This window comes from Erythrolamprus reginae, chromosome 6, assembly GCF_031021105.1.
Source record: "Erythrolamprus reginae isolate rEryReg1 chromosome 6, rEryReg1.hap1, whole genome shotgun sequence".
NCBI lineage: Eukaryota > Metazoa > Chordata > Lepidosauria > Squamata > Dipsadidae > Erythrolamprus > Erythrolamprus reginae.
In genome coordinates, this window is record NC_091955.1 from 6,187,556 (window position 1) to 6,212,235 (window position 24,680).

At 42.7% G+C, this 24,680-nt stretch overlaps 2 protein-coding genes across 3 annotated transcripts in view; both read right to left on the minus strand.

The window, feature by feature from the left end:
- Positions 1-12,746, minus strand: part of PRKAR2B (protein kinase cAMP-dependent type II regulatory subunit beta) — a 65,196-nt gene extending 52,450 nt beyond the window's left edge. Inside the window, exon 1 of the mRNA XM_070755108.1 lies at positions 12,356-12,746. Coding sequence (XP_070611209.1) covers positions 12,356-12,656 — 301 coding nt within the window. The 5' untranslated portion in view covers positions 12,657-12,746. The remainder of the gene's footprint in view (positions 1-12,355) is intronic.
- Positions 12,747-16,227: 3,481 nt separating this feature from the next.
- The window catches only part of PIK3CG (phosphatidylinositol-4,5-bisphosphate 3-kinase catalytic subunit gamma), a 45,933-nt gene continuing 37,480 nt past the window's right edge, over positions 16,228-24,680 (minus strand). For both annotated transcript variants that reach the window (XM_070755109.1, XM_070755110.1), the window contains exons 9-11: positions 23,963-24,074; positions 22,208-22,365; positions 16,228-20,629 (exon numbers count right to left, since the gene is read on the minus strand). In XM_070755109.1, coding sequence (XP_070611210.1) covers positions 20,348-20,629; positions 22,208-22,365; positions 23,963-24,074 — 552 coding nt within the window. In that variant the 3' untranslated portion in view covers positions 16,228-20,347. The remainder of the gene's footprint in view (positions 20,630-22,207; positions 22,366-23,962; positions 24,075-24,680) is intronic.

Sequence of the window (24,680 nt, forward strand, 5' to 3'; positions counted from 1 at the left end):
GAGGCCATTGCAGTGTAGAAATGGTTCGTGACTAGAACAAGGAGTGGTACTGACAGGGTATACACAGCCTTGTGTCTCGCTGGAGGAAGGCCATAGAACGGGACGGAGATTACGTGCAAAAATATAGGAGTGCAGAAGAAACTATTACTATTACTATTACTACTAGCTTTTTCTCATCATTCCCATCACCCATTTCCTCCCCACTTTTGACTGTATGACTGTAACTTGTTGCTTGTATCCTTAAGATTTTTATTAATATTGTTTCCTGGTTGCTTATTTGACCCGATGACAATCATTAAGTGTTGTGTTTCAAGATATCTTTTCTTTTATGTACACTGAGAGCATATGCACCCAGGACAAATTCCTTGTGTGTCCAATCACACTTGGCCAATAAAGATTTCCATTCCATGTAATTATATGCATATTATTATTATTATTTAAAGGGGTGGGAGAATATGCCAGAAGCATTCTAGGAGTATAGAAAAGGTTGGGAACATCTGAGTTAGAGGAATTAGAATGTCTGTAACCAAATATGGGGAGATCCAGTGGTTGAAGATGGTACCTTGTACACCAGGGTTGAAATAAGTGGTTCTTGGTGCTTCCCGAGCTTGGGGGTTTTTCTTGGAGACCTCCAACATTAGACCAACAATGGAGAAAGAAATAATACCCCAAGCAAGCTAACAATAAACCAGTGTTTCCCAACCTTGGCAACTTGAAGATATTTGGACTTCAACTCCCAGAATTCACCAGCCAGCATTCGCTGCCTGGGGAATTCTGGGAGTTGAAGTCCAAATATCTTCAAGTTGGCAAGGTTGGGAAAAATAAACAGCTCAACCAAGGGACCACCGAGACTATGTCCCATCCACATTGATAAGGCAAAGTCGTCAGAATATAAAATGAGACCAAACCTCACTCCCTACCAAACACTGATGTCATTACCTAACTGGGTAATGAAACATCTAAAAAGAAAACAACTCAGATCAACCCATCATTTGGATTAAACATTTTCTTTTAAACCGGATTTCAAAAATGAACCTGGTCAAAGGTACCTTTGGCGAAGGATAATCACATATTTTAAGCTGATATGCTCGAACAGTGTCGCTGCAAAATGATCATCGGTTTTAAGCAGACAAGCTGTATGTTGATAGCAGAACTGCAAAAAAAACCACCAATTGCTGCCAACCTGCCTTCCATTGAGGTCCTGTATACTGCACGAGTCAAAAAGAGGGCGGGGAAAATTTCAACTCCTACCCTCAAAACGTCGCTACAGAGCACTGTACACCAAGACAACTAGACACAAGAATAGGGTTCTTTCCCAAACGCCATCACTCTGCTAAACAAATAATTCCCTCAACACTGTCAAACTATTTACTAAGTCTGCACTACTATTACTACTAGTTTTTTCTCATCATTCCTATCACCCATTTCCTCCTCCCACTTATGACTGTAACTTGTTGCTTGTATCTTTAAGTTTTTTATTAATATTGTCTCTTCACTGTTTATTTGACCCCTATTTATTTATTTATTTATTTATTTATTTATTTATTCATTTATTTATTTATTTATTTTTTAGATTTGTATGCCGCCCCTCTCCGCAGACTTGGGGCGGCTCACAGCAAGATACAGCAATTCATGACAAATCCAAATATAATTTAAAAGATTTAAAAAGAACCCCATTTACTAACAAACACACACACAAACATACCATGCATAAATTGTACATGCCCGGGGGAGGTGTTTCAGTTCCCCCATGCCTGACGGCAAAGGTGGGTTTTAAGGAGTTTACGGAAGGCAGGGAGAGTAGGGGCAGTTCTAATCTCTGGGGGGAGTTGGTTCCAGAGAGTCAGGGCCGCCACAGAGAAGGCTCTTCCCCTGGGGCCCGCCAACCGACATTGTTTAGTCAATGGGACCCGGAGAAGGCCCACTCTGTGGGACCTAATCGGTCGCTGGGATTCGTGCGGCATAAGGCGGTCTCGGAGATATTCTGGTCCAGTGCCATGAAGGGCTTTAAAGGTCATAACCAACTATGACAATCATTGTGTTGATTCTTGACAAACCTATATTTCCTTTTATGTACACTGAGAGCATATGCACCAAGACAAATTCCTTGTGTATCCAATATCCAATAAAAATATCCAATAATATTTTTACTCAGGTGTAAGAGATTCCTAATACATGCATTTGCTTTTTCGTTTATGTATACTGTACAAACAAACCATGGTTAGTGTTACTATGCGAATCTGCATTCAAAAGCAGGATATGATCAAGTGAGCTCCAGAATTCAAACCCAGTATAGACATTTCATTTAAACAGCTTTAGGAGTGGGAGAGATGGTTGTTTGACGCTCAAAGACCGGTATGTTTAAGCCTCAAGAAAAACCGGGGAAAGTATAAATATAAAACCAGGAAGGTCATCGTTTTATTCAAAGTTAGCTGCAGGAGACATCCTGTTTAACAAACCTGAGTTTTGCCAGGAACGTGAGGTCTACAAATGAGAAATAAATAAACAGACAGGTCGATGGGTGGTTGGAACCCTCTTGTCAAAAGACATTTCATCAGCAGGATTTCTGCATGTCATCCAGAGCGATTGATATTCAGCTTAGAAAAATACTGTGCTATAGTTCAGAAATAAAAAGATTTCTATTGTATGTCCACCCCATATATTATTACAATGCCTATATAAATTAAGACTATCATGTAGGTGCACTTTAACAAACAAAATAAATATATAGCCCTAACCAAAATTAATATACAGCCACAACTAACAATTTACTTCTGAATAAAAAGGGAAGTTTCTTTAAAAAAAAAAAATCCATGCAAACTTTAGCATCCATCACTGCATCTTTTAATAATAATGCATGTTGTCATGTTGTCAGTCTGGAGGACAGAAGGAAAAGGGGGGACATGATTGAAACATTTAAATATATTAAAGGATTAAATAAGGTCCAGGAGGGAAGTGTTTTTAATAGGAAAGTGAACACAAGAACAAGGGGCCACAATCTGAGGTTAGTTGGGGGAAAGACCAAAAGCAACGTGAGAAAATATTATTTCACTGAAAGAGTAGTAGATCCTTGGAACAAACTTCCAGCAGACGTGGTAGGTAAATCCACAGTAACTGAATTTAAACATGCTTGGGATAAACATATATCCATCGTAAGATAAAATACAGAAAATAGTATAAGGGCAGACTAGATGGACCATGAGGTCTTTTTCTGCCGTCAGACATCTATGTTTCTATGTTGCATTCCGACTGTTTTCATTTTACAAACTTAAGGAAAAATAGGCATGGCAGCCATCACTTCATTTCTGCATAAAAACTAATGCAGGGACTTCTAGAATATGGTATAAAGGAAGGAAGTATTCTTTTATTATGTCGTACTTGCAGAGAAAGTATATAAACAACAATTTTGGGAAGCAAGCAGGGAATATACAAAGATGTAGAAAATTATCGGGAACCATCTCTTAAAACTTTGTTCAATATAAACACAAAGATACAGTAACATTTGCTACTACAAAAAAATAAAACAAGAACAAATAGCCAGAAACAAATCATATATCATCAGAACCTGTATAGGAAGCCTATCAAAGAATATAGAATAATGGGTTTAGAAAGGACTTGGAGGCATCTCGGCTAATTCTGTACAAATCTAATAAATTATTATTATTATTATTATTATTATTATTATTATTATTATTATTATATATTAGAGCTTAAAAACAAGCCAATTTTAATGCACAAATATGAATGCCTTATTTAACAGGTAACATCTACAAAATCAACAAGTTCAGAATCAACAACTTAATCACATTAATCTCCCAGGAAAAAAAAAGGTCAACTGAATTAAATAAGATTTATTCCCAGACAGGTACGTACAGGGTTACGATTTAACCCTTAATCCATCTTGAGCCACTTCCTATTTCTATGTAAATCCTTTTTCAGTTTTAAATTCGTTCCTGCGATTGACTTCTCTCTCCTTCATTAACATATCCATAGTAAAAACAATTACTTGCAAAAAGCTTTTTAAATTATTTTTCGAAAGACAGCGTCCATCATCTCTCAGAAACTCTTCAATTAATACCCACCTACAATTCTTATAAAATCTCTTTCCACAACCTCTGGCAAGGCAAACACTGGAATCTAAATACAGAAATGCCCACAAATGCAATCTAAAAGAACCTCACTCACCGACAGTGAAATCTACCGGTTTCTTAACATTATGGAAAGTTTCAAATTTGACAGCCATTGTGTGTCAAGGCAATATTTTCAATCCGTAGCCATTTCTTCTTGTTTTTCACTTTGCAATTGTCTTCTACATGAAGGGTCGTGCCTGGTTGCCTTCTTCTCAACAATGCTTGTTATTACGGCCAGCTTCCAAAGCGGCGGTGCGAACGTCCAATCAAGATCGCCGCATTTCCAAACCGACGGCATTTGCCGTATGTCATTCTTTGCACCGTGCATCAACTTAAGGAATTCTACAGGGCACGCCACACAGCAGAATGTACCTTAGCAAAGAGCACAGCTATCGGCCAGACGTATAGTCGATAACACTTACTTGACTCCAAAGCTGCAATTGAGAGGTTAGCTATTTGATCTAAACATGATCAAACCTGGTTTAGTAGAGTGTGTGCCTTGGTACTCATTGTTCATTGGTTCTGGGAGGCAGGATGAGTACCAAAAACAGTGGGTTTCCTGTAAGGAATCAATCAAACAGAATAGAGTTGGAAGGGACCTTGGAGGTCTTCTAGTCCAACCCCTTGCTTGGGGAGGAAACCCTACATAGAAACATAGAAACATAGAAGTCTGACGGCAGAAAAAGACCTCATGGTCCATCTAGTCTGCCCTTATACTATTTTCTGTATTTTATCTTAGGATGGATATATGTTTATCCCAGGCATGTTTAAATTCAGTTACTGTGGATTTATCTACCACGTCTGCTGGAAGTTTGTTCCAAGGATCTACTACTCTTTCAGTAAAATAATATTTTCTCATGTTGCTTTTGATCTTTCCCCCAACTAACTTCAGATTGTGTCCCCTTGTTCTTGTGTTCACTTTCCTATTAAAAACACTTCCCTCCTGGACCTTATTTAACCCTTTAATATATTTAAATGTTTCGATCATGTCCCCCCTTTTCCTTCTGTCCTCCAGACTATACAGATTGAGGTCATGAAGTCTTTCCTGATACGTTTTATGCTTAAGACCTTCCACCATTCTTGTAGCCCGTCTTTGGACCCCTTCAATTTTGTCAATATCTTTTTGTAGGTGAGGTCTCCAGAACTGAACACAGTATTCCAAATGTGGTCTCACCAGCATTCTATATAGCGGGATCATAATCTCCCTCTTCCTGCTTGTTATACCTCTAGCTATGCAGCCAAGCATCCTACTTGCTTTCATCCTACACTACTACTTCAGACAAGTGGTTATCTAATCTCTTCTTTAAAATTTCCAGTGTTGGAGCATTCACAACTTCTGGAGGCAAGCTGTTCCACTGGTTAATTGTTCTAACTGTCAGGAAATTTCTCCTTAGTTCTAAATTGCTTCTCTCCTTAATTTCCATCTACTGCCTTCAGATGCTTTGGAAAATAGGTTGACCCTCCTCTTATTTGGAGCAGGCCCTCAAATACTGGAATGCAGCTACGATGTCACCCCAATGTCTCTTTTCTCCAGGCTGGACTAATGTAATGAATCACAAGGCAGGCCATAATGACGAGTTGTAGCTTGTGCGTTGAGTATTGAACCAACAATAAGTACCGGGACTAAAATGTTTGCGTCCAAATGTGTCAAGTACCAAACTCAATGAGTTTCAAAGCAGTTGAGCATCAAGGCGCCATTGTGTTTTAATAGAAGACCATCATGAAATCCCACCCCATCCCCTGATGGGATACTCAAAAGCATTTATTTATTTATTTATTTATTTATTTAATTTATTAGATTTGTATGCTGCCCCTCTCCGAAGACCCCCAAAATATCATTTCTACACTGCAATGTGTAAAGATCAATAAAAGTAAAAATTTCTTGCAGTCTACACTCTTGGTGACTTCATATTGGGAGGTAATCCTCAACTTAGCAATAGCATTTAGACTTATATACCGCTTCTCAGTGCTTTTACAGCCCTCTCTAAGTGGTTTACAGAGTCAGCCTATTTATTTATTTGTTTGTTTGTTTGTTTATATTTATTATACGGGCTACAAGAATGGTGGAAGGTCTTAAGTATAGAACGTATCAGGAAAGACTTAATGAACTCAATCTGTATAGTCTGGAGGACAGAAGAAAAAGGGGGGACATGATCGAAACATTTAAATATGTTAAAGGGTTAAATAGGGTTCAGGAGGGAAGTGTTTTTAATAGGAAAGTGAACACAAGAACAAGGGGACACAATCTGACGTTAGTTGGGGGAAAGATCAAAGGCAACATGAGAAAATATTATTTTACTGAAAGAGTAGTAGATCCTTGGAACAAACTTCCAGCAGACGTGGTTGGTAAATCCACAGTAACTGAATTTAAACATGCCTGGGATAAACATATATCCATCCTAAGATAAAATACAGGAAATAGTATAAGGGCAGACTAGATGGACCATGAGGTCTTTTTCTGCCGTCAGTCTTCTATGTTTCTATGTTTCTATTTTCTGTATTTGTTGTATTTATATTCCACTCACTCTGAAACGGACTCTGGGTTATAAATACAAGTAAAAACAGTAAAAAACATTACTAAAATCACATATATCATAAAAAAAATCATGCAGCCTAACATTCAATCTTAATTCCAGGCCTGCTGGAAAAGCCAGGTTTTAGCAGCTTTCCAGAAAACCGGTAAGGAGGAGATGATGCAAATCTCTGGAGGCAGTTGATTCCACAGGGTTGGGGCCACCACAGAGAAGGTTCTTCCCCGAGGTCCCGCCAACCGACATTGTTTCTATTGCCCCCAATAATCTGGGTCCTAATTTTGCCCACCTCGGAAGGATGGAAGGCTGAGTCAACCATGAGCCGGTGGGGAGATTTGAACTGCTAGCAGTAAGCTGAAGTAGCCTGCACTGCTACCCTCTAACCACTGCGCCACCATGGCTCATGACTTACAACAGTTCATTTAGTGACAGTTCAAAGTGATATCACTCATGACCATTTTTCACCCTTACGACCACTGCAGCATCCGCACAGCTCCCAGGATCAAAATCCAGGCGCTCAGCAAACTGACTCAAATTGATGACCGTTACCAAGAGGTCATTTTTGACAAGCAAAGCCAAAGGGTAAAGCAGACACGCATTGTTACTGAACAATGGCAAGGATTCGCTGAACAATTGTCACAAGGAAGGGCAAAACTCACTTAAGAAATGTCTCCAATATAAATCCAATAAATCTAATCTAATCTCACTTAGCAACATAAATTTTGGGTTCCATTGTGGTTGTAAGCTGGGGACTCTTGAGAACAACAGTATTTTGGGGGATGTTTCTGAACGTCTATTAATGTTACAGTGGTACCTGTACGCTGAGAGCATCTGCACCAAGACAAATTCCTTGTGTGTCCAATCATACTTGGCCAATAAAATTCTATTCTATTCTATTCTACCACATTTGGAATACTGTGTTCAGTTCTGGAGACCTCACCTACAAAAAGATATTGACAAAATTGAACGGGTCCAAAGACGGGCTGCAAGAATGGTGGAAGGTCTTAAGCATAAAACGTATCAGGAAAGACTTAATGAACTCAATCCGTATAGTTTGGAGGACAGAAGGAAAAGGGGGGACATGATCGAAACATTTAAATATGTTAAAGGGTTAAATAAGGTTCAGGAGGGAAGGGTTTTTAATAGGAAAGTGAACACAAGAATAAGGGGACACAATCTGAAGTTAGTTGGGGGAAAGATCAAAAGCAACATGAGAAAATATTATTTTACTGAAAGTGTAGTAGATGCTTGGAACAAACTTCCAGCAGACGTGGTTGGTAAATCCACAGTAACTGAATTTAAACATGCCTGGGATAAACATATATCCATCCTAAGATAAAATACAAAAATAATATAAGGGCAGACTAGATGGATCATGAGGTCTTTTTCTGCCGTCAGTCTTCTGTTTCTATTCTATTCTGTCTTGACAATTGCTTTGAAGTTTCATCAAATTTGGTACTCATTTTGAAGCAAACGTTTTCCCCCGATACTCATCATTTGTTTGATTTTATTTATTACCTATTATTTATTGGATTTGTATGCCGCCCCTCTCCGAAGACTCGGGGCGGATCACAGCATATAATATAAAACAATAAATACAAAGACAAATCTAATTAATTAAAAACTACGTAAGCTAAAATCCCAATACATTAAAAATCAATCAAACAAATTCGAATCACAGCCATACATCACATTTATTGGCCAGGGGGCCAAGATCTAATTATCCCAAGCCTGGCGACATAAGTGAGCCTTGAGACTCTTGCGAAAGGCGAGGAGGATGGGGACAGTGCAAATCTCCGGGAGGAGCTGGTTCCAGAGGGCCGGGGCCCCCCCAGAGAAGGCTCTTCCCCTTGGTCCCGCCAAGCGACATTGTCTGGTTGACAGGACCCGGAGAAGGCCAACTCTGTGAGAGCTAACCGGTCGCTGAGATTCATACGGCAGAAGGTGCTCCCGCAGGTTATTTATTTATTTATTTATTGGATTTGTATGCCGCCCCTCTCCGCAGACTCGGGGTGGCTAACAACAGCAATAAAACAGCATATAATAATAATCCAATACTAAAACAGTTAAAAACCCTTATTATAAAACCAAACATACGTACAGACATACCATGCATAAAATTGTAAAGGCCTAGGGGGAAAGCGTATCTCAATTCTTAATACTCAAGACACAAGCTTAGAACTTTTCTCTCTCGATTGCCTTGTGACTCATTATGTTATTCTTTATGAGAAAAGAATTTCTTCGGTACTATCGTTGCTGGTATTCATTGTACCTTCCAGAACAAATTAACAATGACTACCAAAGTACTAGTGTACTAACTAGGCTTATAAAATTTATGCATGGTATGTCCGTATATATGATTGGTTTCTTAAATTGGGGTTTTTTACATTAATTTTAATATTAGATTTGTTCATGTTGCCTTTTTACTGTTGTTAGCCGCCCCGAGTCTACAGAGAGGGGCGGCATACAAATCTAATAAATAAATAAATAAAATAACTAGGTTTGATCGTGTTTAAATCAACCAACGTTGGTTGAATGCTGGCATAGAGTTTCACAATGTCGACATGCCACTGCTCACAAGAAAATCTAACCTCATGTACATTCAAATTTTTACTGACTGTATAAACACATCCTTCTCCATTAGGTGGTCCTTCAATACAAGTGGTCCACGGCTTACCACGGTTCATTTAGTGACTGCTCAAAGTTGCCTCATTAAAAACTGACTTATAACCGTTTTCCACATGGACGACCATTGAAGCATTCCCACGCCATGCCACCAAAATTCCGACACTTGGTGGCCCAAGTGGTCTACTGAAAGTCCGGAAACTTCAGTGCGGCTTGTGCACATGCCCACTGAAAAAAAAGACTTATACAGTGTTCCCTCGATTTTCGCGGGTTCGAACTTCGAGGAAAGTCTATACCACGGTTTTTCAAAAATATTAATTAAAAAATACTTTTTCTCTATACCATGTTTTTCCCCGCCCGATGACGTCATATGTCATCGCCAAACTTTCATCCACCTTTAATAAATATTTTAAAAAATAAACTTTAATAAATAAACATGGTGAGTAATAATCTAAATGGTTGCTAAGGGAATGGGAAATTGTAATTTAGGGGTTTAAAGTGTTAAGGGAAGACTTGGGATACTGTTCATAGCCGAGTCTGCGGAGAGGGGCGGCATACAAATCTAAATAAATAAATAAATAAATAAATAAAAATAGTGTATTTACTTCCGCATCTCTACTTCGCGGAAATTCGACTTTCGCGGGCGGTCTCGAAACACATCCCCCGTGAAAATTGAGGGAACACTGTAATTGCTTTTCACACTTATGACTGAAGCAGCATGCCCACCACCGTCACACGATCAAAATTCAAGTGTTCAGCACAACCGATTTGTATTTATGACGGTCCCGGCCTCCCCCGGTCCCCTTTTTGTGACCTTTCTGACAAACCACGTCGATGATTTGTCCAAGCCAGATTCGCTTAACAACCGCGCTGCTCGTTGAAACGACGGCAGCTATTCCCTCAACGGACGCCGGCGAGGAAAGTCGTAAAAACATGGCGGAACACAGATTTCTCGCTGAACGGCAGAAATCCTGAGGCTCCATCGCGGTCGTAAAGGCAAGGAATGCCCGTTCCCTTCAGCGGAGGCATGGCAGGGGTGTGTTTCTTCAGGCACGGAGAACAACAGCTGCATTTTCATTCACACAGGGGGGGGGGGGAACGACCGCTCTCGCCAACATTTGTGAATGGCCATCTGTCCCCGTGCTTCCTCGATGGAGCTCCGGGCTGTGACGCCAAAAGAAAATCCATCTTTTTTCCCCCTGTTTCCTGCTCTATATCAGCCCCGTGTTCCTGCGAGTAAGATTTGGTTGCCACCCACCCAACGCTTGCAATCCTCCTCCTCCGATGCACCTTAAAATCCAGAGAACCTCTTGGCTTTGTTGGTTAAGGTGGAACCTGGTTAATTTTGCAAAGGCCTGGGTTGGCCCTGCTTTGGGGTTACGGAGGAAGGCAGTATGAACCCCCATCCTGGGCTGAGCTCCTACGAGCTTCAATGGACGAGGGATGAATGAGGGCCCCCCGTTTTGCATGGGTTTTGCTCAATGGAGGGGGAGTGGCCTCTTCCTCCTCCACCTCCTTCAATTTCCCCTTCCCCTTTTCCTCCCCTCCTTCCACCCCTCTTGCTCCAATTTCTTCTCCTCCTCCTCCTCCAATTTCTCCTTCTCCTTTCTCTCCTCCTTCCATTCCTGCTCCAATTTTTCCTCCTCCTATTTCTCCTTCTCCTTCCTCCTTTTCCTTCTTTAATTCCCCCTCCTCCTCCTCCTCCAAACTCTCCTTCTTCCCCTTCTCCTTCCTCAGCCTTCTCTGATTTCTCCTCCTTCAATTCCTCCTCCTCCTCCAATTTTGCTTCTTCTCTTTCTCCTTTTCCTTCTTTAATTGCTCCTTCTCCACCAATTTCTCCTTTCCCTTCCACTCCTCCTCCTACAATTTCTCTTCCCCTCCATCAATTTCTTCTCCTCCTTCAATTCCTCCTCTTCCTCCTCCTCCAATTTCTCCTCTTTCTCCTTTTTAATTGCTCCTCCTCTAATATCTCCTTCTTCGTCTTTAATTCCTCCTCCTATTTTTCCTTCTTCTTTCTCCTTTTCCTTCCATTGATCCTCCTCCTCCTCCTCCAATTTCTCCTTCCATTGCTCCTCCTTCCTTTTCTTTCTCCTCCTCCAATTTCTCCTTTTTTCTTACTTTAATTGCTCCTCCTCCTCCAATATCTCCTTCTTCCCCTTCAATTCCTCCTCCAATTCCTCCTCCTCCTTCCTTTCGTTTCTCCTCCTCCCATTTCTTCTCCTCCAATTTCTCCTTCCTCTTTCTCCTTTTCCTTCACCTGTTGCTCCTCCTTTCCTTTCTCCTCCTCCCATTTCTTCCCCTCAATTTTCTCCTTCTTTCCTTTTTCCGTCCTCCAATTTTCCTTCTTTAATTGCTCCCCCTCCTCCAATTTCTCCTTCTCCTTCCATTGCTCCTTCCCCCTTTCCTTTCCTCCTCCCATTTCTTCTCCTCCATTTTCTCCTTCTTTCCTTTTTCCGTCCTCCAATTTTCCTTCTTTAATTGCTCCTCCTCCTCCAATTTCTCCTTCTCCTTCCATTGCTCCTTCCCCCTTTCCTCTCCTTCTCCCATTTCTTCCCCTCCATTTTTTCCTTCTTTCCTTTTTCCGTCCTCCAATTTTCCTTCTTTGCTCCTCCTCCTCTCATTTCTCCTTCTCCTTCCATTGCTCCTTCCCCCTTTCCTTTCCTCTCCTCCTCCAATTTCTCCTTCTCCTTCCATTGCTCCTTCCCCCTTTCCTCTCCTTCTCCCATTTCTTCCCCTCCATTTTTTCCTTCTTTCCTTTTTCCGTCCTCCAATTTTCCTTCTTTAATTGCTCCTCCTCCTCCCATTTCTCCTTATCCTTCCATTGCTCCTTCCCCCTTTCCTTTCCTCTCCTCCTCCCGTTTCTTCTCCTCCATTTTCTCCTTCTTTCCTTTTTCCGTCCTCCAATTTCCATTTTTTAATTGCTTCTCCTCCTCCAATTTCTCCTTCTCCTTCCATTGCTCCTTCCCCCTTTCCTTTCCTCTCCTCCTCCCATTTCTCCTTCTCCAATTCCTCCTCTTCCCCTCCTTGCGGGGAGCCCCCATCCCCTCCCCTCCATCCGCCCGGGCTCACCGGCGAATTCCTCCTCCTCCTCCTCCTCGCTGCTCTCCGAGGGGCTCTGCAGCGGCTCGGGGGAGAAGTTGACCCCGCGGGCCTCGCCGGGGCCTCCGCCGTCGAGCTGGGCGCCGGCGTTGTTGCAGTGGGGCCCGGGGCCCCGAGGGAGCCCCCCTCCTCCCCCTCCGCCGGCCTCGGCCTTGAGGCGCGTGAAGTAGCGGAGGGCGAAGTCGAGCAGGTCGGCCGGCTGGCTCCGCAGCACCTCCAGGGTGAAGCTCTGCAGCAGCTCCCGCAGCCCCTCCGGGACCGAGATGCTCATGCCGGGCGAGCGGGGCGGGGCGGCGGCCGAGGCAACCCGGCGCCCACCAGGCTCCCCCGGCCAGCCCCGGAGACCCACGGCGGGGGCGGCTGAGGCTGAGGCGGCGGCTGAGGCGATTTCGTCCCCTCACGGGCTTCCCCGGCGCGCTCTTTTTTTTTCCTTTCCTTTCTTTTTTTTTTTGTGCAGCCGGCCAGCGAAGAAAAGAGCCGAGCCCGGCCGTGACGCCAGCAAGGCGCGGCCACGCCCCCCTTCCTCGGTGGGAGGGGGGAGGAGAAAAAAATCCTCGCGCGCGCACGCGTCTGAGAGAGAGAGAGAGAGAGAGACACCCGGGGAAACCATGGCAACCCGCCGCCGCGCGTGCGCCCGCCGAATGCCTCGCGCTGCTGCGTTTGCAAAGGCAAAAAAAAAAAAAAGGCAGAGCGATGAGCCGGCGCGGGAGGGGAAAGCGCGGCCTCTGATCCTCTGTAGAGTGTGCTTTGCTGCTGATGCTGCCTTTGCAGAAGCCGGGAGGGAAGCGTGGCCTCTGAGCATGTGCAGAGTGTGCTTTGGTGCTGATGCTGCGTTTGCAGAAGCCGGGAGGGAAGCGTGGCCTCTGAGCATGTGCAGAGTGCTTGGCTGCTGCAGCTGTGTTTGCAGACGCTGGGAGGGAAGTGTGGCCTCAGAGCATGTGCAGAGTGCTTGGCTGCTTTGCAGGTGGAAAAGGCAATGAAGACCGGGTCGGAAGGGAAAGTGCTGCCTCTGAGCATGTGCAGTGTTTTGCTGCTGATGCTGCGTTTGCAGAGGCAACCCAGAACATCAGAAATGTAGATATTATCTGTCTCTATGTATAATGTGCTTCAATGCCAGCCATGCCTGCATCATTGTTTATGTGTCCCTATGACAATAATTAAGTGTGGCACCTCGTGATTCTTGACAAATGCATCTTTTCTTTTATGTACACTGAGAGCATCTGCACCAAAGACAAATTCCTTGTGTGTTCCAATCACACTTGGCCAATAAAGTGGTACCTCTACCTAAGAACTCCTTACGAACTTTTCTAGATGACATCTGGGTGTTCAAGATTTTTTTGCCTCTTCTCAAGAACCATTTTCCACTTACAAACCCGAGCCTCCGAAACTGTAACCGGAAAAGGCGGGGAGAAGCCTCCGTGGGGCCTCTCTAGGAATCTCCTGGAAGGAAACAGGGCCGGAAAATGCAGGGAGAAGCCTCTGTGGGGCCTCTCTAGGAATCTCCTGGGAGGAAACAGGGCCAGAAAAGGCAGGGAAAAGCCTCCGTGGGGCCTCTCTAGGAATCTCCTGGGAGGAAACAGGGCCAGAAAAGGCAGGGAAAAGCCTCCGTGGGGCCTCCCTAGGAATCTGGGAGGAAACGGGCGGAAAAGGCAGGGAGAAGCCTCCGTGGGGCCTCTAGGAATCTCCTGAGAGGAAACAGGGCCGGAAAAGGCAGGGAGAAGCCTCCGTGGGGCCTCCCTAGGAATCTCCTGGGAGGAAATAGGGCCGGAAAAGGCAGGGAAAAGCTTCCGTGGGGCCCCTCTAGGAATCTCCTGGGAGGAAACAGAGCCGGAAAATGCAGGGAGAAGCCTCCGTGGGGCCTCTCTAGGAATCTCCTGAGAGGAAACAGGGCCGGAAAAGGCAGGGAGAAGCCTCCGTGGGGCCTCTCTAGGACTCTCCTGGGAGGAAACAGGACCTCCACCCTCCCTGTGGTTTCCCCAATCACACACATTATTTGCTTTTACATTGATTCCTATAGTAAAAATGGCTTCTTACAAACCTTTCTACTTAAGAACTTGGTCACAGAACGAATAAAGTTCGTAAGTAGAGGTACCGCTGTACTGTAAAGAGTCAATAGAGACGCTCGGAGTAATGACCATGGGTGGTTCCCTTTAAGGACCACATCGCTTAGGAGTTGCTGATCCAAATTGAGGTACCTTAAGTGAAGATAGTCACTTGTCTGTCTATTCATTCTAAGCTTGTGATTCCAGTGTTGTGATGCTGTTTGCAGCAACTGAAATGCATTAAAAAAAAATTCTGACCCAAAAAATTAAAATTTAATTAATTTGGCTTCTGTGCCGCCCAATTCCAAAACACCAAAGGTAGGTATTAAAAAGGGGGAACGGGACAGAAAGCTGTTATCAACATGGAAAAATAATATTGTCCAAAAAGGAGATAGCCTATGCCGCTTTATCTTTTTTTATCTAAACTTTTTTTTAATCTAAACTTTTTTTATCTAAAGTTTCAGTAGCGGGACAAGATTAGAACCAGAAGCAATTTTATGGTTGCATTTCCATCTTTTTAATACCTTTAAGATGTGCGGACTTCAGCACCCCTGTTGATCTATTATGAACGATTAAACCAACTCTCCTAATATGAATTCACTTTTTAAAAAATCCCTTAAAAGTGGCAGTTGTCAATTTCACAAGGGATACGCTGAGGCGCTAATGTAGATTTTCTGCGTTAAATTAAAATAACCTTCCAATTGATTTTTTTTTGGGGGGGTGGAGGAATAATCCTTCCTGCTTACATCCCAACAGGATGGTGGAGGAGTTAATCTGTTTTCATGGCATCAGACCAGAATACCTCTGGGACAGTATTCTGCCGCACGAATCCCAGTGCCCGATTAGGTCCCACAGAGTTGGCCTTCTCCGGGTCCCAGGGAAAGAGCCTTCTCTGTGGCAGCCCCGGCCCTCTGGAACCAACTCCCCCCGGATATCAGAACTGCCCCCACCCTCCTCTCCTTTCGCAAGTTGTTGAAAACTCACCTTTGTCGCCAAGCATGGGCAAATTGACATATCCCCTAACTATCTTGGTTTATGTATGGTTTGATTGGGTTGTGTGATTATTTTATTATAAGGGTTTTTTAAATTTTCTTTTTAAATATTGGATATGTATGTTTATTATTGTTGTGAGCCACCCCGAGTTTTCGGAGAGAGGCGGCATACAAATCTAATAAATTATTATTATTATTATTATTATTTATTTATTTATTTATTTATTTATTTATTTATATATATATTTATATTTATTAGATTTGTATGCCGCCCCTCTCCATAGACTCGGGGCGGCTCACAACAATAACAAAGACAATGTAAGAAGAACAAATCTAATAATTTAAAAAACACTAAAAAACCCATTATTAAAAGCAAGCATACACACAAACATACCATGTATAAACTGTATAGGCCCGGGGGAGATGTCTCAGTTCCCCCATGCCTGACGGCAGAGATGGGTCTTAAGAACTTTACGAAAGGCAAGGAGGGTGGGGGCAGTTCTAATCTCCGGGGGGAGCTGGTTCCAGAGGGTCGGGACCGCCACAGAGAAGGCTCTTCCCCTGGGCCCCGCCAAACGACATTGTTTAGCCGACGGAACCCGGAGAAGACCAACTCTGTGGGACCTAACCGGTCGCTGGGATTCGTGCGGCAGAAGGCGGTCCCGGAGATATTCTGGTCTGATGCCGTGAAGGGCTTTATTATTATTATTATTATTGACTTGCAGCTTATGAAAACTGAGGACAGCACCGATCACTGAATTTCCCACCCCACAAAAAAATGCAACAGAAAAATGATAGAATAACAAAGTATATTAAGATGAGTTTTTTTAATCCAGAGCATATAAAACATACATCACTTTTTAAAAATTGCAGATCAGAAACAATGCAAACAACCGAGTTTTTAAAAAGGCATTATTGTTAGAAAAGGTAAAAAGTTCAGCAAACCAGGTTTTCTAATGTAGAATTTCTTATAGGAGATCCCAACACAATGATGGAACAATCTTGGATTTAGCTTCTATCCGTTGCAGCGTGGATTGTGATTAGGGGTGATGGAATCAGAGGTGATATTTAGCCAATTTGGACCAGTTTGGGTGAACTGGTAGCGGAAATTTTTAGTTTGGAAAATGGGCAAATACCACCTCTTGCTGGCTCCCACCCTCGCCATTCCACGTCCTATATTCCCTTGTTCTTTTTAGCTCAGCTGATTCGCACCGCAGAGCGCACTGCCATGCCTCAGCTGAGCTAAACGTAGAACCCAAAGGAAAAGATTTGGAATCCCATCCCTGGATGGAATCCAATATTTATATACATGTGAAATTTGAAAAATTAGAATATCGTGCAAACGTCCATTTATTTCAGTAATGTAACTTAAAAGGTGAAACTTAATATATGAGAAATACTCATAGCATGCAAGGCAGGATAGCTCAAGCCGTGATTTGTCATAATTGTGATGATTATGGGGTACAGCTCATAAAAACTCCAAATCCCCCATCCCAGAAAATTGGAATATTACATGCAATCAATTAAAAAAAAGGATTGTATATAGAACAATATCGGACTTCTGAAAAGTATAAGCATACATATGTACTCGGTACTTCGTTTGGGCTTCTTTTGCAGCAATTACTGCTTCAATGCGGCATGGTATGGGTTGATTGATTGATTGATTGATTGATTGATTGGATTTGTATGCCGCCCCCCTCCATAGACTCGGGGCGGCTAACAACAATGATAAAAACAACATGTAACAATCCAATCCAATACTAAAATAACTTAAAAAAACCTTATTATAAAAACCAAACATACATACAGACATACCATGCGTAAATTGTAAAGGCCTAGGGGGAAAGAATATCTCAGTTCCCCCATGCCTGACGGCAGAGATGGGTTTTAAGAAGCTTACAAAAGGCAAGGAGGGTGGGGGAAGTTCTAATCTTTGGGGGGAGTTGGTTCCAGAGCCAGAGGGCCGGGGCCACCACAGAGAAGGCCCACTCTGTGGGACCTAACTGGTCGCTGGGATTCGTGCAGCAGAAGGCGGTTCCTGATGTTATATATTTGTTTATTTGTTTATTTGTTTATTATTTATTTTATTTATTTATTAGATTTCTATGCTGCCCTTCTTGAAACAACTCGGGGCTACCTTGCCTTGCATGGTACGAATATCATATATTAAGTTTCATCTTTTAAGTTAAATTACTGAAATAAATGAACGTTTGCACGGCATTCTAATTTTTCGAGTTTCACTTGTAGTTACACACTCCCCAAGAAAATAGGGGGAAGTTTTGAAAAAGCGTTTAGAATACCCAGCAATCTTTTCAGCTCTTATCTATGTCCAAAGAGGTTACCCCTGCAAATTTTTCATATAATGTTACTGCTTTTTAAAAAAAATTATGCGACATATTAATGAGAAGACTTGTTGCATGACACATATAAATAAATATACTTCAAGTTATATTTGCTTTTGAGAAACAAGTACACACACAAGGTATAATAATCGTTGTTGTAATTCAAGTCAGTCAAATTCATACCAGAATAAACACAGTTGGAGCGGACTTTGGAGGTCTTTTTGTCCAATCTCTTCTTAAAAACTTCCAGTGTTGAAGCACCCACAACTTCTGGAGGCAAGTAGTTCCACTGATTAATTGTTCTAACTGTTCTAACCACCAAGAGAACACATTATTAAATTTAGTTAGTACAATAGATTATGCAAAGATGAAATTACCAGGATGGAGGTAAAAAGAGGAATTGACTCATTTTAGAAAATAAATATACCTTTTAAAAATATATATATCTAAAACATAAAAAGAGCCAAAGCACCATATTGCCATGGTTATGTAAGCTTCCTGAATTTGGCCCTATAAACAAATGGATCTTTGAGCCTGTTTCTTTTTCAAACATTAATTTTTAAATGGCCCGATAGACCACTTTGAGTATTAAAAGAAGGTAAAAAGTGTGCGATATAGCAAGATGGCATTGAAAACTAAATATATACAATGAATAAGGCAAACTGTCAGGTATTCCTCATTTCTCTAGGAATTATGGCATTAGTATTTATTTGAAAAATTATTTTAAAAATACTCCTGGAGAAAAAAATAACTTTCACCTTTTTAAAGAGCTGGTAAAATAAGAATAAGATGGTGTTTCTTTTGCGGATCAAATATCTCTGTTGTAATATCTTTTAAAGTTCCCACTGTATTTACTACACCGGAGTTTCTAAATATGACAACTTTTAAGATCTGTGGACTTCCAACTCCCAGAATTCCTCAGCCAACTATGCTGGGAATTCACAAGTCTTAAAGTTGCCAGGTACACACATAATAATAAAGCTGGAAGGGACCTTGGAGGTCTTCTAGTCCAACCCTGTACAGTCAATGCTGGCTTAGTGCAATGTAGGGTCATCTGCAAAGGATTTATATACAGGCTCTGTCCTCAACTTGCGAGGATCGCCCAGAAAGTAATGCACCACCTTTTTTTTTCTCAGCCTACAGTAATGGTACGAATGCAAAACTTTAGATATACGTTATTTGAATTGTCAGGAGTGCGTGTGTAAATTTTGCGCTTCTTCGGACAAATAGCGTAGCTGCAGCAGTGTTTCGAAATGGCATCTGTAAGTGAAGCATGTTACAAGCAGCGTGTCGTCATTGAATTTCTCACTGCAGGAAAGAAACTGTTGGGAACATTCACAAAGGATTGTGTACAGTTTATGGAGAATCTGCAGTCGACAGAACTACGGTTAGTCGCTGGGCACAGAGGGTGAGGCCACCACAGTGCAGAAATGGCTTCGTGACCAGAACAAGGAGTGGTACCGACAGGACATACACACCCTTGCTGGAGGAATGAGTGACTCAGGGGAAGAGGAGGAGCCTCTTCTTGATGCTTGAGTTCGCAGGGCCTCTAGGAGGCAAGAGTGGTTAATGAAGAGGAGCTTTACTTGTGAGTAGCACTGCTGGCTACTGGGCCAACCCCCTCAGGGTATTTAAGAGTGAGTCACACCCCGCTTCGATGCAGAGAACAACGAAGTTCGTTCGAGAATCTAGTTTTCAGTTCTTGTTCTTTTGGCTTGCAGTTTAAAGAACACATTCTTGGAGTTCTGATGAGCTCCAGACTTCCAGCAAACTTCTGAACATCTATACTACTGAATCTGGTAATTATTGTTGTGTTTATCTCTTTATGGGACTCTGGCCAGCTGATAAGACTTTATAATCAGTACGGCGAAGCTGTTGTGAGACTGTACTTTCCTATCAAAAAGACTTTAATTGCAAATACATTATGTATAGTAAAATGTCTGCGGAGAGGGGCGGCATACAAATCTAATAAATTATTATTATTATTATTAGATTTGTATGCCACCCCTTTCCGAAGACTCGGGGCGGCTCACAAATAAATCCTTTATTAGTTAAGCTGCTGGTACGCATTTGATTTCTAGGGGGCTCGACGCTGCGACAGAACAGAAACTATCAGAGAGAGAGAGAGGCGGAGCCTGGACCACCCCCAGATGGAGAGTCAACAGCCCCCAGGTGTGGAGATGGCTGATGAGGAAGACGAACAGTTGGGTCCAGTGCCTGAAGCATGGATGCACAAAAGGCAGAGGAGAGCAGAGGAGTGGAAATCTATGGGCCAGGCCTTGGGATGAAAGAGCCACCGCTGCTAGCAAAGCCCCACCCTAACTCGGGGGATAAAAGGCAGGGAGCGGAGATGAATAGGTATTCACCTTCCTGCTGGATGGATTTATCAGCCGGCACTGAGAGAGAAACTTTTTACCGGTGCTCCTAATAAAGGAAACTTTGAGTTTAACTTTAGAGGATTTGTCGTGTTAGGGGAGCTGGCTCAGAACAAAAGACGGTGCAATGGGGCGGAGCTCACTTAACAACTGAAATTTTGGGCTCCATGGCGGTCGTACATTGAGGACGGCCTGTACTGTAGTACCGTATTTAAGCGGAATGTTTCTCAACGCCCTGTTTGATTCCGAGCACCAGATGGAGGAACCAGTTGAACTGCACCGTCCAGCCTTTGTCCCGGCAAACTTCGATCTGATCTAGAAAATACTTCTTTGCGTCCTCTTCATGCTTGCCAACCGTCAGGGCATCGCGGATATATTCAATGTCCTCCTTGCTGGTCAGCTGGGGCATCCCTGTCATTAGCATCATCGAGAATAGGATGATGAGAAGATTGGTGTGTTTCCGAAGGCCAAGGTAAGCCCGCACGCAAATATCCTGTAGAGCAAACGAAACATGCCAGTCAAATTGGAATAGAATGGAATGGAACAGAGTTGGAAGGGACCTCTGAGATCATCTAGCTCTACTTTGATCATGTGGCTTTACTCCCAAGTCGACCCTGATTCCTTAACTATTATTTTCTTCTGGCAGCTCTGCACATGCACATACTGGGAACTGGTTCCAGCTGTTCCTCTACTTCACTGCTGTCTAGCTCCGGAGGCAGCTGATCACTGCCAGATGGCCCTGGCCCTTTCTCTGCCTCCCACCAAGAGCCCTCTCCGAGCTTTCCCCAGCCTCAAGAACTGGCCCATGTTCCTCCCCAATCTCCTCACTGTCAGACTCTGCTGTCAGCTCTTCTGGCAGCTGGTGAGCTACAACCTATGGTAGTGGGTTGCTACCGGAACAGTAAAGAACGCCGAACCGTTAGCAAAAGTTGGGCTGCATGCGCAGCTTTGAGTGTCTTGCGTGCCTGCGTGTCCCAGCATGTTTTTGCTTCTGTGCATGCACAGGAAGCAAAATCTTGCAAGGGGATGCGCACGAAAGAGATTTTGGATATTTTTTGCTGCTGCGCATGTGCAGAAGCAAAAAAAAAATCACCGAAATCTCACACACACGCGTCCCCTCGTGAGATTTTCTTTCTTTCTTATTTAATTACTTACTTACTTACTTACTTACTTACTTACTTACTTACTTACTTACTTACTTACTTACTTTACTTACTTACTTACTTACTTACTTACTTTACTTACTTACTTACTTACTTACTTACTTACTTACTTACTTATCAGATTTGTATGCCACCCCTCTCCGCAGACTCGGGGCGGCTAACAGCAATAATAATACAATGTAAACAAATTGAATATTTAAGTTAATTTAAAAAAACCCAATTTACAAACCAATCATACATACTGACATACCATGCATAAATTTTATAAGCCTGGGGGGAGGGAAAGTCTCAATTCCCCGATGCCTGACGACAGAGGTGGGTTTTAAGGAGCTTATGAAAGGCAAGGAGGGTGGGGGCAACTCTGATATCTGGGGGGAATTAGTTCCAAACGGTCGGGGCCGCCACAGAGAAGGCTCTTCCCCTGGGTCCCGCCAAACGACACTGTTTAGTTGACGGGACCCGGAGAAGGCCAACTCTGTGGGACCTAACTGGTCGCTGGGATTTGTGCGGCAGAAGGCGATCCTGGAGATATTCTGGTCCGGTGCCATGAAGGGCTTTATAGGTCATAACCAACACTTTGAATTGTGACCGGAAACTGATCGGCAACCAATGCAGACTGCGGAGTGTTGGTCTGACATGGGCATATTTGGGGAAGCCCATGATTGCTCTCGCAGCTGCATGCTGCACGATCTGAAGTTTCCGAACACTTTTCAAAGGTAGCCCCATGTAGAGAGCGTTACAGTAGTCGAGCCTCAAGGTGATGAGGGCATGAGTGACTGTGAGCAGTGAGTCCCGGTCCAAATAGGGCCGCAACTGGTGCACCAGTATGTGCATGCGCAGAAGCAAAAACATGCTGTGCATGACGTGCGCCAGTAGCCATCCGCCCCTGGCCACAACAGCCAGCTTACCTGAAAATTCTGAAAGCGCAGACTTGTTTTCTTTCCAGATGTCCCCATGACGAAAAGGAAATCGGGCGTCAGGACAAAAGGAACTCTTTCCTTATTAATGCCGAGAAAGCTTTTGTAATTTCCAAGAATATGGCCAAAGTCGATATGAAAGAGATTACCTTGGAAAGAAATGGGGTGGATAAAAAAATCAATATTATGCCAGGCAATTAAAAGCACATCAACCAGGATGACTTTTTAACCAAAAGAAGTCTTTATTGGGCCTCCCGTCATTAGGTTTGCCTTTTATAACTTTTGTCAAAATCTGCTTTTCTATAATTAAATGACTGCATTTCTTGTCACCTTCTCTTCGTTTGTCTTGCAGGTAGTTCTCGACTTAAAACAGTTCATTTAATGACCGTTCAAAGTTACAACGGCACAGAGGAAAATGACTGGTGACTGTTTTTCACGTTTTATGACCAATAGGGAGGGCACCAGTATTGTGCTGCTACCGGTATTGAAAAGGGCGGTTTAATGCTGCTTCCTCAAAATCAAATTTTGTCACCTGGGTCTACCACCATTTATTCTCCATTTTCTTCTTTTTTTTAGTCATTCTGATTTAATTTCTATATACTGTATGTGTGTGTGTGTGTGTGTGTGTGTGTGTGTGTGTGTGTGTGTGTGTATATATATATATATATATATATATATATATATATATATATATATATATATATATATAAAATATATATTTATTTATTCATTTTCTATCCAGCCATAAAATTTCACCCATGCATTATAATATTCTTTTATTTTTTAATTTGTTTTGTCCAATACACAATAATACACAATGAGGGTTACAGAGGATATAATCAGGTGGAATGTATTAAAGGGGGAATAGAGGAGAAAATAAAGGAGTGAAATATAACTATGAGAGAAAAGCAGAAAAAGATATAGGAATTGAAGAGAAGATATAGGAGAGACAATAGGACAGGGGACGGTAGGCACTGTGGTGCACTTATGTACGCCCCTTACGGACCTCTTAGGAACTTGGTGAGGTCAACTGTGGATAGTCTAAGGGTAAAGTGTTGGGGGTTAGGGGATGATGCTACAGTCCGGTAGTGAATTCCACGCTTCAACAACTCGATTACTAAAGTCGTATTTTTTACAGTCAAGTTTGGAGTGGTTAATATTAATGTGGGCTCTTAGTGTTGTTGTGGTTGAAGCTGAAGTAGTCTTTGACAGTTTCTTCTTTATCCTTAATTTTCATCATCAACCTGTTCATCTCTGCACAATCCAAGATTTTCTTAATGACTTCTCCTTCAGAAGGAATGATGCCTTTCTTGATGGAGCGGGGCAAACGGGCTTTTTGTTACAGACTAGACCAGGGGTGTCAAATTCAGGGGCCAGGGGCCAGTTCCAGCCTGCGAGGTGCTTAGATCTGGCCCTTGGAGTTACCCTGAAAACAACGAAGGACTGGGCCGTAGTGCCTTTGCCAGTGAAAATGGCGCTTGGGAGAGAAAACAGAGCTCTGTTTTCGCTGGAAGGGGGTAGCAGAAGACCGTCACAGCCCAAAACAGAGCCTGTTTTTGCTGTCACAGCACTCAAGCCACCACAGCCACCCCCCTACAATAATGACATTGAACTGGCCACGCCCACCTTAGCCACGCCCATTCCAGCCTCCCCAAGGGCCAAACAGAACCATGATGCGTCCCTCAATGAAATCGCGTTCGATACACCTAGACTAGACAATGCTGTCAGTCATTCGTCAACACTTACCTGATCCTGTAATCATAATGTTGTCATTGTGCCTGTCACCTATTCCGAGTACGAAGGTTGCCACACAATATCCCGCACAAGAATACACAAACCGTTCCACGGCTGCCTGAAACTGTTAAGAAAATGGTTCAGGTTATCAGGTTTGTGCCAAACTGTAGCACAGGTTAATCCTTGGCTTACAACACTTCATTTAGTGACCGCTCTTGATATAAAACAGAGCTGTGAAACATACAGATACTGGTGTCTGGTATTCTAAAAATGACACATGCTCTCTTTTTCTCCTTCCTTCCCTCCTCCTTTTTTTTTTTTAAATAAATTTTTATTATAATACAAAGATTAAAAAGAGCAGGCATATGATGTTGTATCATTCTACAATATATGCAGAGCTGCCCCTAATTCCCCCTCCCTCCCCGTTGAACTGTTAGCCACACAGTTCTTTTATATATATATATATGTGTGTGTGTATGTGTTTTCATAATCGAAGAGTAAACGCACGGATTGCAGAAAATAAGAATGCAGTCAAAAAAGAAGAAAAAACTTCCTCCCTTTTCCAGCACATTAAAAAAACAGGACATGAAACTGACTTTGAAAAAACTAAATTACTTTCCAAAACAGAAAATGTATACAAAAGAATTATCATGGAAGCCATAGAGATAGAAAAACACCCCCTCAGCATGAACAAACGAGATGACACGTCCCGCCTACCAGAGATTTGGAA